This window comes from Temnothorax nylanderi, unplaced genomic scaffold (assembly GCF_030848795.1).
Source record: "Temnothorax nylanderi isolate EJ_2023f unplaced genomic scaffold, tnyl_v1.0 TNYL_tig0557_pilon, whole genome shotgun sequence".
NCBI lineage: Eukaryota > Metazoa > Arthropoda > Insecta > Hymenoptera > Formicidae > Temnothorax > Temnothorax nylanderi.
The window spans coordinates 51,902-69,348 of record NW_027249619.1 but is presented as its reverse complement, the minus strand read 5'-3'; the positions used below and the strand labels follow the sequence as shown (position 1 = coordinate 69,348).

The 17,447-nt window shown below is 47.4% G+C and overlaps 1 protein-coding gene across 1 annotated transcript; it reads left to right on the top strand.

The window, feature by feature from the left end:
• Positions 1-7,885: 7,885 nt before the first annotated feature.
• On the top strand, positions 7,886-12,142 carry LOC139783903 (uncharacterized). Its single transcript, XM_071723064.1, has 5 exons — positions 7,886-8,762; positions 8,869-8,972; positions 9,115-9,651; positions 9,795-10,740; positions 11,514-12,142. The coding sequence occupies exons 1-5, from the start codon at positions 7,886-7,888 to the stop codon at positions 12,140-12,142; spliced, it is 3,093 nt and encodes a 1,030-aa protein (XP_071579165.1).
• Positions 12,143-17,447: the final 5,305 nt, after the last annotated feature.

Sequence of the window (17,447 nt, the reverse complement as noted above, 5' to 3'; positions counted from 1 at the left end):
TTAAAAAACAAAGTTGACTTTAAAAATGTACTGTTCTTGAGTTATGGTGTGTGTATTATTTTATTCTAGATATCCTATATATATGTTTTAACAAAATCTGTATCTAAATTAATTGAAATTAACAGAATAAAACTATAAAATACTTACGTATGATAAGTTTGGAAAGTCCTAAATCTTTGAAACACCGTTTATTTTTTTTACCAGTCCAAGTGAATTGTGTAGCAAAATTATCTGTAATTGCTGTTTTGAAAATATTTCTTATCATGATATGTGCACTATGTCCACCAACGAGATGAAAAGTATTAAGCTGAAATAAATTGTCAACTTTATCAATAACATTATATTAATAGATTCTCTCTCTATTTATTCGTTAATGACTCGTAATTAAGTAAACTATTTAAGCTCTGTGTATAACAATATGAGATACGGAGGTATGTTAAAGATTTAATGACGTATTTAAAGGAGATATATTTTGGAAGATAATAATATGAATTTGTCACTTAAATGATACTTTTAACATGGAGATATTTTACAATAAAATTGAAAAATTTTAATATATATATATATATATATAGATATATGTCATACCACATCTTCCTTGAACTTCATATCTTGCAATTGTTCTTCAAACAATGTTAATTCTGGTAATGTACATATTGGGAATTGAATGTTGCTTTTTTGTACACTGCAAGGTTCATTTGAATATTGTACTTTCTCATGAAACATTTCAATTTTTTTTTCAATGGTATCCATTCTGTATAATATTGTATTTAACTTTCTCAAGATTACTTTTTTAAATTCTAGAATAAAATACTATTATTTAGTTTCTAATTATGAATATTACTACTATACTTACTATATACTGTCACGACTTTTTCACTCCCGGAGCGGTCCGGGACGTGTGCCGGATCAAAAGGGGAAAGGAGAGCAGGATGGTAGGCCTCTCCGGTGATTCTCTCGCACCTCCGACACTCCACGAAACGATTCTAATGTTGGGCGCCAGACGCGTAAATTCGCGTCCGCGAAATTGCGAGAAACCAAAAACGAGACGCAAAACGGAATAAGTCGGTGTGCGAGGGAATGGCTAGCTCGACCTAATCGCAAGGCGGGGTTGATGAAGGGCAGCGCGGTATTCGGCGGGGTGACGCAAAATAATCAAGATCACGAACTCAAGCCATTAACATTTAAAGAATAACATTTATTCTGTAGAAAACTTTCGTAACTCAGTGAGTGCCACTGGGGCTTTCAAAACAAAAGCAAGTAACAGGGGATAGATAACGCGGGCGTCAAATTTTTAACAACCAAATATAATAACGCGGACGCCAGACATAAACGGAAAACTTACGTTAACTCAGTAAACGCGCGGAAGGCGGAGCAAGAGAACGTGTGAGGAAAACTAAACTTACAAAATCATCGAGATCACGTAATTTCACAGCTAATAATAGTAGAAAAGTTCGCGGACAACTAACATAGAATATCGGTACAAATTACGACTGACTACGACATAACGGAGATAAACGCGAAATAATAGCGCGAAATACCGCGAAATGATAATGCGCCACGCTTGGAGCGCGTGAACGCAAGTTCCCAAACCCGTGCAGGGATTCTGTCGCCAAATATCTTAAACTAACGCAAAGAGTAATCTTAAACTAACGCACAGAATAATCTTAAACTAACGCAACGAACGCGACGCGAGTAACGTCCCAACGCAAGAAGGAACGAACGCAACATGTGATATCGCCAGGGATATCCTCACGCGAAGAATAAGGCGCCGGGGCGCTCGACGAAACGCGAAATACTAAACTAACGCGAGAAAATATACGGAAGTACCGCGAGCAATATTATAACTAACGCGAAATGACCGATTTATCCTAACGCAAGAACTGAGATTACGCCAGTGATTCTGATCGAACGCAACACACGCGATCGTCAGCGATCGTCCAACGCGAAAAATGATGCGCCGAGACACTCGGCCTAACGCGAAATACTCGAATTAACGCGAGAACGATCACGGAATTACCGCGAGTAATAACGAGACGCAACATTAGGTCGACGCGAGTGATATCTTAAGGCGAACCACATCCTACCGCGAATAATATCTCAACGCAGTCGATATCGCGAGGATAGTCTAAATGCCCGAACGCGAATCGTAAGTAACGCAATTAAACCAACGCGAATATCCCTCTGACGCCATTAATATCGCGTGCAGAATCTAAGATTCGACCGGGCGCAATACTACGCATAACGAGACACGCGGTCGTGAACGTGAAGGGCGCGAGAAATGGCGTATTCGCGATATCGAACGTCGTCATCGACGCGCCTACCGCGATCTCCAGAGGTTCGTAGATTTCGATCGCGATCCCACGGCCACGAGACCATTCCGGTGCCCCTCGCTCTCGCTATCGATCGCTAAATACGCCTTGTCGGCGAATACGCTAATTATCGCGAATTTTCCCGAGCGAGAGCGCGACCCGGGGAGCGGTGTCGTGGCTTTACATAAAACGTTACCGAGGCAACCTCACCGTAGGCAGATTCTCTCCCGAGGGTCCTCGCCGTCGTCCCAAGGGTCGAAAGAGAGCAGCCGGACGTCGTACTCAGCTCCCAAAATGCGACTTAACGCGAAGAGAATATCGCGACTTGGCCTTTGACGTGCGTCGGTTATCGAGGACGATCCACGAATGCTCCCGAAATTTCGCTCGATGGCGGAATCGATAGCGCACCCCACCCCGGGCGTACGCGGCCCCGCGACGTTGGAGCGCGGACCAATGAGGGGTGAGCTCGCAGGCTCGCGGCGGATTCGTGCGTAGGGCCGTGAATTACGGCTTTCCGCAGGGCGCTAAACGGCCCTTCGCCCGCGTGGCAAATTTTCCGGGATTCTTCCCGGCGGCGGACGGGACGTGTCTGCCTCCGTGTTCCTCCTTTTCGGTTCGGGAATGGCGGCCGCCTATCCCGGAATCCGATCAGCAGTGTGAGGAGGGCAGATGAGCTGATTTTAGCCCCGGCGTCCCGGGGCCCTGCCATTAGGGGTCCGTCCGCCGCAGTGTCACGCGCCGTGCGCGTGTTTTCCTGCGCTCCGTCGCTCTCGGCGGCCCGCGGGTCGCTTCGATCCGCTTTCCGTCGTCCGATCTCTCGCCGTTATCCTTCTCGTCGACTCCGCTTCCGCTTCCTCTCAGGAACTCCAGTCTCAGCTCGGTGAGGCGCCACGCCAATGATACAAAATAAAATAAAGGATCAGAATACCGTAACGCAATTATAATATGCCCCTGGAGATCTCGCATCGATTCGTTGCACCGTCCTCGGGCATGAAAAAGGTCGCGAAACCCGCGCCTTGTGACGGCGGCGGGGCGCTGCAACGATGCAGCGAAACTGCAACGTCACAATACATATATCATGTAACAAATATATTGCATATTTCTTTAGTATATGAAATATATAAAAAAGTATTACTATATTTTAAAAACTTACCATGAGTATATATATTTTCATCTTCGGTATGTAACGCAGAATTTTTTATAGAAGATATATTACCATTAGTAACAATTTCGTTATCACTAATATCTAAAAAATAAGTAGTAATAAGTATTAATACTTTTTCATAAATATGTCGTATAATGTTTTTGAATTGTAACAAATGTGCTCACCATTTCTGCTTACTGTTTTAAATGACGTGTTTTCGCATAATATATTTCTGGAAACCTGTGTAGATGTACTCGGTAGCTTTTTGTCATTTGACACAAAACGTTGTTTTTGCGGAAAAGCGGGCATTGTTTTTTCTTGTGTAACTTTATTTTCTTTATTGGAACATTCGTCTTCAGAAGAGGATAAAAAATTTTTTTTGGCGTTTAAACGTCTTCTTTTTTTTTCCCGTTCTCTTAATTCGTTAGACGATATACCTGCTTCATCTACATTTGATGTGTCTTCCGCTAAACTTAATTTTTCTATACCCTCTGCATAAGTATCTAAATTATTTAAAATAAAATTATAAATAAAGTTATAAAAATTATTAATAATACAAATAATAAATACAAATTTATGTATTACATTCACTTACTTGCAGTGCCAAACACTTTCTTTATTGATATCTCCTCCCAATCTGACCTTTGTTGGGGGATTTCCCTCGTTATTATAGCTTTATTAATACGAAGTTTTGTTTTGAAGTGATTAGGCCAAATACTTGAAAACGTATCTGCGTTGAACCACGCTGCAGGTATCAACTGCAGACCGTCATCAAATTCCACAATAATATATTTCTTGTTATCCATTTTTCTGTATCGCACAATGCACGAAGTCATACAATATGAATTATATTTTATTATAGAAATATGTATATTATAAAAATATGTATATTATAGAAATATGTGTATTATAGAAATATGTATATTATAGAAATATCTGTATATTATGTAACGCATAAAATTATATTTCATGGTTAAGGGGGAAAATAGCAAAAGTGTTTGCATCGTTCCCATAAGGAATTTTCCATATCTTACATAGAACATCTGTAATTGGCGTAGAATAAATTTTATCATTATATACTGTCATTACTTTAATATCGAAATCGCCAGATTGACATGGCAATTTATATAAATCCCAGGTAGCAAGCACTCGTCATTTTGACGTCAAATGACGTCAAAAGACGTCAAAATGACAGACTTTTGACGTCAATTGACGTCAAAATGACGAGTCTTGCTACCTGGGATCTTTCACGTATTTTAATTTTTTACCAATGAGACAGATTTCTTTATCTTTTTTTTGTATAATGTTTACAATCAAAATGCATTTGCCGTTTCTTAATAGACAGCAATTATTAGAAGAAGTTTTACAATTAATATTAAAGTTTCCCTTTGATATCATGAGATACTGCGATTCAACATCTACATCATCAGGTATTGGACCATTATTATGCGAATATTTAAATGAATATGTTTCATTATTATTACCATAGTCTGTAAATAAGAGATTACAGTTTTCAATCTCATTGTACCTTTTAATCAATTGTTGCAGTGGTTTCTCATTTTTCCGTAACCGTTTCTTAATAAATGTCATATAATTCTCGAATCGAAAAGCACTAAAGTTATCGAGTGAACCATACGTTCTAACGTCAGAACATATATGTAAAAGACAATGCACATTATGCGATATATACCGCTTACCATATAATATTTCAAATGACTCAACAAAATGATGAAGTAAAGCTTCAGCAAAATTGATTAGTTCTTGAGATATATTTCGACGTATAAGAATTGTTATAGCTACATGTAACGTGAGAAAATGGATATATAATTTTTCTTGTAATATATTCTTCAATACCACAGGACCTGTATATAATAAAAAATTTCTGAATTCTGTAGCTTTCCACTGCTTAACGTCTTTTATTGATCTGGGTTTTCTAACAAAATCAACAGGTGTAGTATTCCTAAGTAAAGTCAATAGATGTGAAATTTTATTAATAGATCTTGGATTTAACCGTACATAAAGTGGACCTTTCATCCAAAGTAATATTATTTTTTTAACAACTCCTAAACATATTAAGTGCATGTAGTCTAGTGGAGTATTAGTTAAAGGTAGAAATTTGGGAACATTATTTAAAATAGAAAAGCTAATTTGAAAATCTTTATAGGCATTAATTGCAAATAACTCATCTGTCCTTAAAGGATATTTTTTTTCATATGGAAAGCATATTCTACCATTTGTATATGTGCCCTTGACTAAACATTTAGTGCAACTATAAAAGCCTGTATGACCTTTTATACACAGTGCAAAAGACTTAGCAGGTGCATCACATATTAAAGCAAATAATAATACTTTAATTACGTTCTTGCCATGAATATAACCATTATTAATTAAGTCTATTAAGTCATTGACTAAAGGTTGCAGAAAAACATTAGAATTACTAGGTTTTTTGTATCCAAAAAATGCACCAACAAGATATACTGTCATATTTACTGTATTTGAGCATAAAATAGGCCACAAGGATGCTTGTGATGATTTTGCTACTGGCAGACCATCAATATTTATTAATAATTTAAAACATTTATCATTATTTTTTAATACCATCTGTTTAATAATATTGTGTAAACCAAAATAAAAGTATTCTCCTTCACATACTTTTAATATATTTAATTGTCTTGGAGTTTGGAGCAATGTTCGTGTGTCCATGGGTATGTTATATGATGTATATTGACACAAAATTTTCAATAATGCGTTACATGTATTGTGGGGAACATTATATAAGACAGCCCATTCAGCTATAGCATTTCTTAATGTTTTTTCATCAGTATTATTGTCAGAAGCCTTATCTATTTTTTTAATAATAGAATTAATTATAACAGAGTCATTATCAGGGTCATTATTAATTATATCAGGATAATTATAGCTGTTTCTTTGAATGTCTTGACACTTATCATGATCCCTTGAAGTTGTAGCGTCGATATGCATTGTGTTATTATTATGTGCATTACAAAAATCAACCTCTGCAACAGTTTCTTTAAGTACATCTTCATGAATAGTATGTTTAGAGGACGTATTGACAGTATATGAATCTAAAATTGGTTCTGAACAGCCAGCGATGTCTATTTCAGTATTATTAGCAATAATCCGTCTACTATGACGCTTGGAAACAAATCTTCTTTTGTGTGCATTATACATATTTCTTATAATAAGCAGTAATTGCATAAAGACTTATACACTGAAACAAATATAGATAAATATTCAGAAAATATTAACAAAGAATATATATATGTATCTATGCTTATAGCTGTAATCCACTTGACGCTACAAATGCTTCAAAGCATTCTTCTTCTCCTTTTTTAATTAAAAGAAAGAAGAAGAGGAATGCTTCGAAGCATTTGTAGCATCAAGTGAATCGCAGCCTATGATAGATCTTACAGTATTTGAAATTGAATCCTACACTGAGTATAGATATCAACTATGTATATATATAATAAAAGTAAAGACGACTGGATAATGAACTTGTGAAATATACAAAAAGGTTTTAATTAATATACATAGGTCCGTAAAATAATCATGTGTGATATATTTAATTTTTAACTATACAAAGAAATTTTTTGCAATACTATATATTATGTGAAATACGTGATATCTTGAATAGTTTGTATTTTCTACATATATAAAATGGCAAAAACAAAGTAATTTAAGGGCTTTTATCAATGAAAAGAACAAGGTTTAATTAAAGTTCCTGTATGAGACTCAGTGAAAAATTAGGTTAGATTACATAAAATTAGATTAAGCTAATGTTCTTATAATTATAAGACATAATTTTTAGATAGCACGAATTCCTTCAAGGGATGTTGTTCCCTATAGTATGTCTTGTGAATGTCTTTTTTTAGGACGTTCCTTCGACGTAGCTGTGCTGTCTAGGTTAAGTTTTATAATAATAATGCATTTACATACCTTTACTCTCTGCCTTTATCTTGCTTCTTTTCCTTTTTTCGCAATGCTTTTGTCCGCACGTGTTCACTCTCTTCAGAACTATCAAAAGATGCGCGACAATAAGTTTCTTATGGCCGAGTCTTCAAAAGCGTAGTACCGTAAGCCAAGAACTGTGCCACGTGTATATGTGCCACGTCGCTGTATCCCCACCGCTGCGTATGGCACAAAGTCACGCATACGCCATGCTGCCTAGCCCGAATCGCAAATCGCAACACTGCCGTAAAGCGGGGAGCACACACTTCTGCACAACGCGGTAACCAATAAATTAATTTATTCTAACTCAGGGCGGCGATTACGTAACTTTTCCCCTAGATATAATATATTACGCTATTTTCAATTAATATTGTTTTGAAATATTGCAGCAACATTACTGAATCAATATTGCAATAAATTGTCTTTGCAATTTTTCTGCAATATTGCACTGCAATATGCAATGTTGCAACGTTGTAGCAATACTGCTGCAGCTTCTGTGCTGTATGGGGAGAGGGAAAACGTTACGGAGTCCTCTACTCTTATGAGACAGCAGAGTCTTACGAATACAAATCGTAGACCAAGCATATACTCTGGATTATCCACCTCCGATTATCCGGAGGATTCGGAGGACGACACCAACATAAAGGAACTAGAGCGTATTAAGGCAAAAATGGCAAAACTTGCGGATCGCCGCCGCGAACTAAAACGAACCGTAAAATCTGATACTGTCGACGTTCCGCCGACAGGAACCCCTGCCCGTAGTCAACAAAACATGGCGTACTCAAGAGGAGAAATTCCTTCTCGGGGAACCTCCCGTGGAACCCCACGCGAACCTCCTCTTCCTCCCATGGATGGACCCGTAAGGAATAACCGCGGAGTTAACCGCCGTAGAATTCCAAGGACCGCGGCAGTTACCATCACAAACTTAGACAATAAAGTTACTTACGCCGACATTTTGAAGAAGGCGAGAAGCAGTATTACACTTGAGGACCTCGGAATTGAGCAGTCAAGGATTAGAAAAGGCATAAACGGGGGCGTCATCATAGAGATCCCGGGAAACGATGGCGCTGCCAAAGCGGATGTCCTGGTCGACAGGTTAAGGAAAGTTCTTGACCCCACTTCAGCACGGGTTTCTAGACCCACGGCCATGGGGGAGATCAGAGTCTGGAACTTGGACGACTCGATCTCCCCATTGGAGGTGACAAATTCAATCGCTATTGCCGGCGATTGTAATGAAGGAGACATCAAGCTGGGACAGTTTCGTAGTATGACTAGCGGTTTGTTTTCAGTATGGGCTAAATGCCCACTTGCAGCAGCAGACAGGGCGGCTGCATCAGGCAAGCTTAGGATTGGTTGGACTGTGGCGCGCATTGAACTACTCGCGGCGCGCCCAGTCCAATGCTTTAAGTGTTGGAGATTCGGACATGTCCGTAACACATGCAGTTTCCCGGAAGATAGAACCGGGAACTGCTTTAAATGCGGGAATAGTGGACACCAAATTGGAGGCTGCAGGGAGGATCCCTGTTGCGTGGTTTGTAGAGACACCGGTAAGCCTTACAATCATAGGCTGGGCTCCTTACCGGGATGTTCAGAAAGGGATCCAAATCGTGGAAATAGGCCTAACATTAGACCTGCTGCTGGTAATCGTGTGCAAAAATCACCCAGCTTATTCAAATATATTTAAATAAGAACCGAGAGGCACAGGACCTCTTAATTCGACATTCCGAGGAGTTGGGAGCCGCGGTGTGCGTGGTATCCGAGCCCGCCCGCATACCCGACTCCCAACAATGCTTCTGTAGCCGAAACGGCTTGGCCGCAGTTTATATAAATACACGTATTGCGAGGTCTCCGGCAATTATGGTCGCCCAGGGCGCGGGCTCCGTGTTGGTCAAATATGACGACGTCTTCATAGCATCTTGCTATGTCTCACCAAACATTGGCGCCAGAGAATACGCAGCTTTTCTGGACAAATTATCTGTCACTTGTTCGGGCTCTCCTAATAATGGGAGACTGTTAGTGTGCGGCGACTTTAATGCGCACTCCCGATTTTGGGGCTCTAATTCGACCAACTGTAAAGGTGACTTACTCGAGGACTGGACCGCACAGTTGGACTTGCGTTTGGTGAATACCGGAAACACCCACACGTTTGTCGGCCACCAAGGATCGTCAATCGTGGATTTGACGTGGGTCTCACCCGACTTGGTCACCAGAGTCAGGGATTGGTCAGTAAGAGAGGATATCGAACCCCTCTCTGACCATCTGTATATTTCTTTCCGGCTTGCACCTCCTCGCGGCGGGACTCGTCGAGTACATCCCTCAACGTCTTTACCGCGATGGAACTTTAAAGAAATGGATCATCATTATTTAAGGAGTCCATCGAGTGGACCTGTGCTGTTACGCCGAAAAGCGAAGAATATATGACTAGGGTGAAGCCCGACAAATGGATTCACCAATGTGTGACCGATGCCTGCCTCGCGGCGGTTCCTAGAGTCAGTTCACGCGGAAGAGGCCCTCAGGTCTATTGGTGGAATGCGAATATTGCCTCACTTCGGAGGGAGGCAATCGGAGCCAGGCGCGTATGGACGCGTGGACGCACCAGAGACACGCATAATATCTCTGAACGCAAAAGATCTTTATATATGGCCGCTAACAAAGCTTTGAAAAACGCCATCAAGAAATCCAAATCGGACGCATGGCACGAGCTTGTAGGCACCTTAAATGAGGATCCTTGGGGTCTGCCGTACAAGACTGTGCTCAGTAAGTTGCGCAAACCGGCTCCCGGCCTCTCTGTTACTCTGGAGCCTGAGGTGCTCAACACTTTATTGGATAAATTGTTTCCTCCCGGAGATCCTCTTACGCCGTTGGATCTTGGCGACTGCGAGGAGGGACGCCTGCCGGTTACAGTCGAGGAGGTCAAAACGGCCATCTCGGCAAAGAAGAATTCGGGAACGGCTCCGGGCCCTGATGGGTTTAAGGCCACCACCCTGAAGATGATGCCTCCTTCCATGATCGCACGTCTCGCACAGATCTTTAACATTTATCTTAAGTATGGTGTTTTTCCTTCTTACTGGAAGACGGCGGAATTAATCCTGATCCCGAAGGGTGAGTTTTTGCTGGGAGAGGCTCCAAAGGCACGCCCGATTTGCCTATTAAACGAAGTGGGCAAAACCTTCGAGCGAGTCATCGCGAATCGACTCACAGATTTCATGGAGGAAAACCCGGACGCCGATCTGTCAAAGAATCAGTTCGGTTTCAGGAGGGCTCATTCGACTACGGATGCGCTTTTCTTGGTAAAGAGTACCATCACCGAAGCACGTAAAAACGGAAAAGTTGCCATGGCATATTCGTTGGACATCGAAAACGCTTTTAACTCCGTTAGACTAACAGGCATAAAGAGGGCCATGCGCAGCCGGGGTTTTCCAAAATATCTCATTCGAATAATAGAGGCATACCTATGTGATAGAAAGGTCAAATACTGGACACCGAACGGAGGGCGTTGCGTCAGAGGGGTTAATAGAGGGGTCCCGCAGGGATCGGTCTTGGGTCCGCTTTTGTGGAACCTGGCCTATGACTGTGTCCTGAGGACTCTCCTCCCTAAAAACTGCCAAATAGTTTGCTATGCAGACGACACCTTGCTTATCGTCATTGGCGATAACTTTAAAACGGTTTGCGCCTTGGCTATCAAATGTTTAGAGCGGATCCTTATTTAAATCCGCAACCTGGGCCTAAATGTATCCTGGGCCAAGTCAGAGGCGATCTTCTTCGGGAACTGTCCGAGAGACGCTTTCATTGAGATTGAGGGCCATAAGACCTATTTCTCCAAGGCAATGAAATATCTCGGGGTGTATATCGACCGGAGGTGGTTCTTCGCCCACCATATTTCCCAAGTGGTGAACAAGGTTATGCCAGAATTAGCAGAGCTCTCTGTGGGATCCTTCCCAACCTTCGGGGTCCCATAGAGAACAAGAGACGTTTATATTACAGCGTAATTACATCTATTATTTTATACGCGGCGCCTATATGGAGCGATAGGCTCCTTAATTCGCATAAGCAACAAAAGATTCTGAGCAGTGCACTTCGTCTTATAGCGATACGCACTATCATGGGATATCAAACGGTCTCTTACGAGGCAGCCACCTTGTTGGCGAGAGTCCCTCCGATACATTTGTACGCGGACTACTGCCTTCGCGTGTACAATAGTCTACGCGAAATGAAGGGAGCGGGTACTTTCACCTCCGTCTCTCCTAAAGAAGTCCGTGCGGAGGAAGGTCTGTATCTCAGAAGACGCTGGGCTGAGTATATCCGATCGGGGCAGCTCCCGGGCAGGAGGACCTTGGAGGCTATAGGTCCGAATTTCGACGCGTGGCTAGACAGATCGACTGGGTTCCTCTCTTTTCACGTGACCCAGCTATTAACTGGGCACGGTTGTTTTGGAGTGTATCTTTTCCGGATTGGCAAGGAGGAGACGCCAATCTGCAGATTTTGCGGTCTGGCCGAGGACACCGCTGAACACACCTTGGCGACTTGTGCTTGCTGGGGTGCGGAGAGGGGGGAGCTAACGGAAGTGATTGGCCAGGACCTTTCCCTCACCGCGGTGGTGGCTGCGATCTGTGACTCATCGGCGGCATGGAGGGCCTTCTCCACTTATGCGGAGAGGGTCATGTCGAGGAAGGAAGAGGAGGAACGGCGTAGACAGCAGAACCTCCGAGGGAGTTGACGAGAATGCGACGTCTGTGCGATCGCGACGTGCTGCGAGAGGTTTTCTGGACTTGGGTGCGGTCTTTGTTGGGTTTTGGCCCTGGGGGCCTCTCCTTTCGGCGCCCGCGGTGTCGTTCTTCTGGCTTGGCGTCGTGGGGCGGTGGGGGGCCGGCCGGCGGCGGGCCGCCTTCCCCCTGGGGTCCGGTGCATCGCTGGTGCGATGCTCCCGGATCCCTGGGGGGCTTTGGTGGCCCGCGGGCGGCCGGTCTCTCGTCGTCCCCTCGGGGCCTTGTTGGGCTTTGCCGCGTGGCGCTTCTGCCTCCTGCCCTATGGGGCTCCCTGGCGCGGGCCCGCGGGTCCCTCTGGGGTTGGTCGGCCGTGGCTTGCCGCTCGCTGCTTTTGGGGCTCCGCTCCCATTGCTCGCAATGGGAATCGGTAGCCTCCCTGTGGTGGCGGTCTGCGGCGGGCCGTCCCCTGGGGGTCCCCGGGTCCCGCGGCTGGGACTCCTTTGCCTTTTATAATTTTGAACCGGGATTTTCGCGGCGAGTGGGATCCCCTGCGTTCTCCTTAATGCGTGTCTCTGCGCCCGCTCTCCGCCCCCTATCTTTTCTTATTTAATGTACGTTCCCCCGAGATCGGGGTTGGCTCGCGCCTTGCCTCGTGGGATATGCGGAAGAGCTTCCCGCCACCGCATCGAATCGATCTCGGATCAGAGGAATAGGGATCAACTCTTTTACGAGCTTTTGCGTTGGGATTGGGGGAGCGGGGGTGGGTGTCAGGTGACCTGATGCGAACACGATCGCGGATCCGATCGGTCGATACCGAAGGGCTCGTGGATTCGAGCCTTTGTTCATGGCGGTGGGTTCTTTGTTTACCCTGTTCTTGTGGAGCCCTCCTCCGGATAGGGGGGTTTCCTGTTAGTTTTGGTTCGTACACGTCTGTGTATGTGTTATCTGGGGCGTGGACTCCCTCGGAGGAGCTGCCCACAACCGATGAAGAGACCCTCAATGATATGTCGCCCGCAAGCACTCTCATGAGGGTTCTCCAAGGTGGTGGAATGACGGTGAACACGGGTCTCCGCCATTCGACTAGGTCCAGCTTCCTTCGGGGGTTAAAGCGCTCTAGGGTTGATCATTTCGTGTGTGATCTCGTTAATTGGTATATATGTATCCGGGCGCTACTGCGCACGGACTGTCTCGTCACGTGAAGTAATGTCTCCGACCTGCCTCGTGCCGTGACTATGGTCCTATGTGCTTTGTTTAAGGGAGAGAGTTTTTAGTGGGTGCAAGCCCCACATAACTCGGGTGCCGGGGCCCGGGATGATGCGCGAGGCGTTTCTCTCTCCCTACGGGAAACAAAAAAAAAAAAAAAGAGGCACATTGCTCGGTTGGTCGGAAGTATCGGTCGGTCGGTTGGGAGGTCCCTTAGGCTGGTTTTCGGCGGGACTTGTCCTTGATCCACCTTACGGACCCGTCCCCGTTGAAGCGGACATGCCAATGGCGGTCTCCGAGCTTGGGCTTGTATTGCCGGGAGACGTGACACGCGAAATGGGGTATCTCCACTATTACCCCTGGCTCAACTTCGACCGGGATTGGCGGGGGCGGCAGTGGTCCCATGACCCTCGCGGGGTTGAGTGCCGGTCGTGGGCGCCGTGGGGCCTCGGCTAGCGGCCGGGGGCGTCGTAGTGGCGGTGGTGGCGTGCCCAGCAGCCACGCTTGCTTCGCCCGGTTGGCCGCGTCGGACCGCTGAATAACGGTGCCGAACCGCGGCACGGCCCTCGGCGGCGTTGGTCCTGTTGACGGCGGCGGCGGGGCCGTGTCGGCCTCGCCCCGGTAGAGGGTGGCCCACCCTTGGTGGATCCCGGGGTTGGCCGGGTCGTACTCCTCGTTGTCCTCGCCGAGGAGTTTCTCGATCTCGGCGAGAATGTCGCGTTCCTTTGCCGATGTGTCGTCTGCCATCGTTGCGATCGTTCTGACGATCGGCTCTCCTGCGCTTCGGTACGCCGGGTGTCATAGCGCTTATTTGTGTTTTACGGCTATTAACAATATTTGTTTCGCCGGAGGTCGCGTAACAATGTTTTGTTCGCCGGCGGTTACGTCTCGACGCGCGTTCTCCGATCGCGTCGCTTTGAACGGTGATGACGGCCGGTGCGAGCCCGTTTCCCCCCCCCCCCCGGGGTCTGGACCAGGTACTCCGGGCGGTGTGTCGGTAGGGGCGCGCTTAAGGTCTTGCACGTGCACGTGCCGGTACCACTTTCCCGAGCGACTGCGGAGGTCTACGATAACTGGCGAAATGATGCGGCGGATTTCGAGCGGACCTATAAATTTCGGGGCCAGTTTGGCGTTAAATGCCGCGCTTTTGTTGGATAGGGGTCGATCCCGCTTCCACACCCATTCCCCGATGCTCGGTCTCCATTCTCGGCGGCGGGGGTTGTAGTGCCTCTCCTGGTGCTAGAACGCGCGAGCCAACTGTATTTTTACTAGTTCGTACGCTTCCGCTAGCCGGCGATGTACGTGGGATGGCGGCGTCGGATCGTCGCGCGGTGCATCCTCCCCGGGGCGGCGCAGTTCGCGGCCGTGGTTCAGAAACGCGGGCGTGTATCCGGTCGCGTCGTGGGTTGCGGTATTATATGCGAACTGGAGTTCTGGCAGATGTTCGTCCCAGGTTTTATGTTTCTTCGCGTATTGCGCGATCATGGTCTTAATTACGCCGTTGGTGCGTTCCACGGGGTTACAATGGAGCGCGTATGCCGGTGTAAAGCGGTGGCAGATCCCGCAGTCGGCGAGGAGCTTCGCGAGTTGTCGGGATTTTAACTGCGTGCCGTTATCTGACAGGATTTCGTCCGGGCATCCGTGTCGGAGGATAATGGCTTCGGTCACGTGTTTTACGATGGCCGGCGCGGTGGCCCGTCGTAATGGCCGGAGCTCGACCCACTTCGTAAAGCGGTCCTGTATGTCGAGGAGCCAGATATGGCCGGCGGTGGATCGCGGGAGCGGGCCGACGAGGTCGAGGGTGACCTGCTGCCACGGGTGGCCGAGCGCGGTCGGGTGTAATTGTCCGGCGGGCTTCTCTTGCGCGACCTTATGGCCTAGGCAAATCGGGCACTCGCGGACGTAGCGGGCGATGTCGCGGAACATCCCGGGCCAATAATATCTGTGCGCGATTTTCGCGATCGTTTTTGCTATTCCGAGGTGGCCGGCGGTCGGGGCGTCGTGGTACCGTTCGAGGAGCAGTGCTCGTTGGTCCTTCGGTACGCATTCTTTCCACTGCTAGGCCGATGGGGTGTCTTTAAAATCAAGGCTGTGGAGCACGTGCTTCCACAGCCGGCCTTGGTCAATCCTGAAATCGGGCGCCTCGTGGGGCGTAGCTTCGGTCGTGTGCCACATGCGCGCATACCAGGGGCATTTCGGATTTGTTACGCCGAGAGTTTCGGGTTGCCGGGATAACGCGTCGGCCACCTTGTTGAGCGCCCCTTTTCGGTACTTAATCTCAAAGTCATATTGTTGAAGTTCGAAAGACCATCGCCCCAGGCGGCCGGACGGGGACTCTAGTTTCTGGAGCCATTTCAGCGACTGGTGGTCGGTGATTACCGTGAATCGGTACCCCTCGAGATAGCCGCGCATCCGTCGGATCCCCCAGACTACTGCCAGGCACTCCAGCTCGGTCGCGCTATAATTCCGCTCGGCGTTATTTAGCGTGCGACTGGCGTAGGCGATGACGCGCTCGCCCTCGGGAAAGTATTGCGTCAGCACGGCCCCTAGGCCGGCGGTGCTGGCGTCGGTTTGCAGATGAAACTGCCGCGTAAAGTCTGGATACGCGAGGACCGGCGCGGTGGTCAGGACGGTCTTGAGGGTTTCGAACGCGCTCTGTTCGGTCTCCCCCCAATTCCACCGGGCATGCTTACGGATCAAGGCGGTGAGCGGTGCGGCGAGAGTCGCGAAGTCTTTAATGAACCGGCGGTACCAGGACGCGATTCCTAGGAATTGCCGGACTTGGCGGACGTTCTGCGGTGCGGGCCAGTTTGCGATGGCGCTGACTTTGTCGGGGTCGGTCCGAATCCCGTCGCGGTCGACAATGTGGCCGAGATACTTAATCTGGCTAGTGCAGAATCGACATTTCTCGGGGTTAATGCGGAGGCGGGCTTCGCGGAGCCGGCGGAAAACTTCACGCATAATGCGGAGGTGTTCTTCGAACGTCTCGCTAATGATGACGATGTCGTCCAGATATACGAAGACGTGCGGTTCTAGGTCAGGCCCTAAGATCGTGTTGAGGAGGCGTTGGAATGTGGCCGGTGTCGAATGCAGCCCGAACGGCATGACTTTAAATTGCATTAGCCCCTTGCCGGGGACGGTGAAGGCGGTCACGGGTCGGCTTTCTGGCGCGAGCGGCACTTGCCAATATCCGTTTTTTAGATCGAGGGTGGACAGGTATCGGGCCCCCCGTAGTTTGTCCAACGTCGCGGTGATGTGGGGCAACGGATACGCGTCTTTCTCGGTTACCTCGTTGATCAGGCGGAAGTCGATGCAGAATCGGGGCTTGCCGTCCTTTTTCCGCACGATTACGACCGGCGAGCTCCATGCACTATGTGATGGTTCGATAATGCCATCCTGGAGCATCTTGTCGACTTCCGCGTCGATAATCGCTTGCATGGCCGGGTTTCGCGGCCGGTATCGTTGTTTGATTGGTCGATCGGTTTTGACGCGTATCACGTGCTGGCCGCGGTCGGTGGGGCCCTGCACGAGTTCAAATTTCGCGAGTTCGACGGCCAGGAAGCGGCGGAAGCGTTCCTCCTCTGTCGGCGCGCTCCCCTCGGCCACGTGTTCGACGGCGGCGGTTTGTGTTTCGGCGCCTGGCGGAGGCGGTGGTATGGCAAAATCCATCTTCGCCCAGAGGTCTACGCTTATCAGGATGTCGTAATCTAATATCGGCATGATCTGGAACCGGTGCCAGAACATCCGTCCCTGCACGGTAATGGGGAAGGTTATTAGTCCCGGGACGGACATGCTTGACCCGTCGGCGAGATGCACTTGTCCGCTAACCGGCTGGATCGGGAAATTGCGTGATATCTTATCGGCGGTTCGGACGTTGACAAACGAGGCTTCGGACCCGGTGTCCAGGAGGGACACCGGCGTCGAACGGTTGCTTTGACGCTATGACGGTCAGGCGCGGACGGGGTTTATACGTTATTCGGAGGACCGGGAGGCGGCCGCTTCGTCCCCGGCCCGGGTGGCATTTCCCGGCGGCGGGTGGCAATCTTTCGTAAAGACGCCATCCCTGCCGCATTGGGAGCAGTACCGGCGCGGTGGGCGTCGGCAGTCAAACCG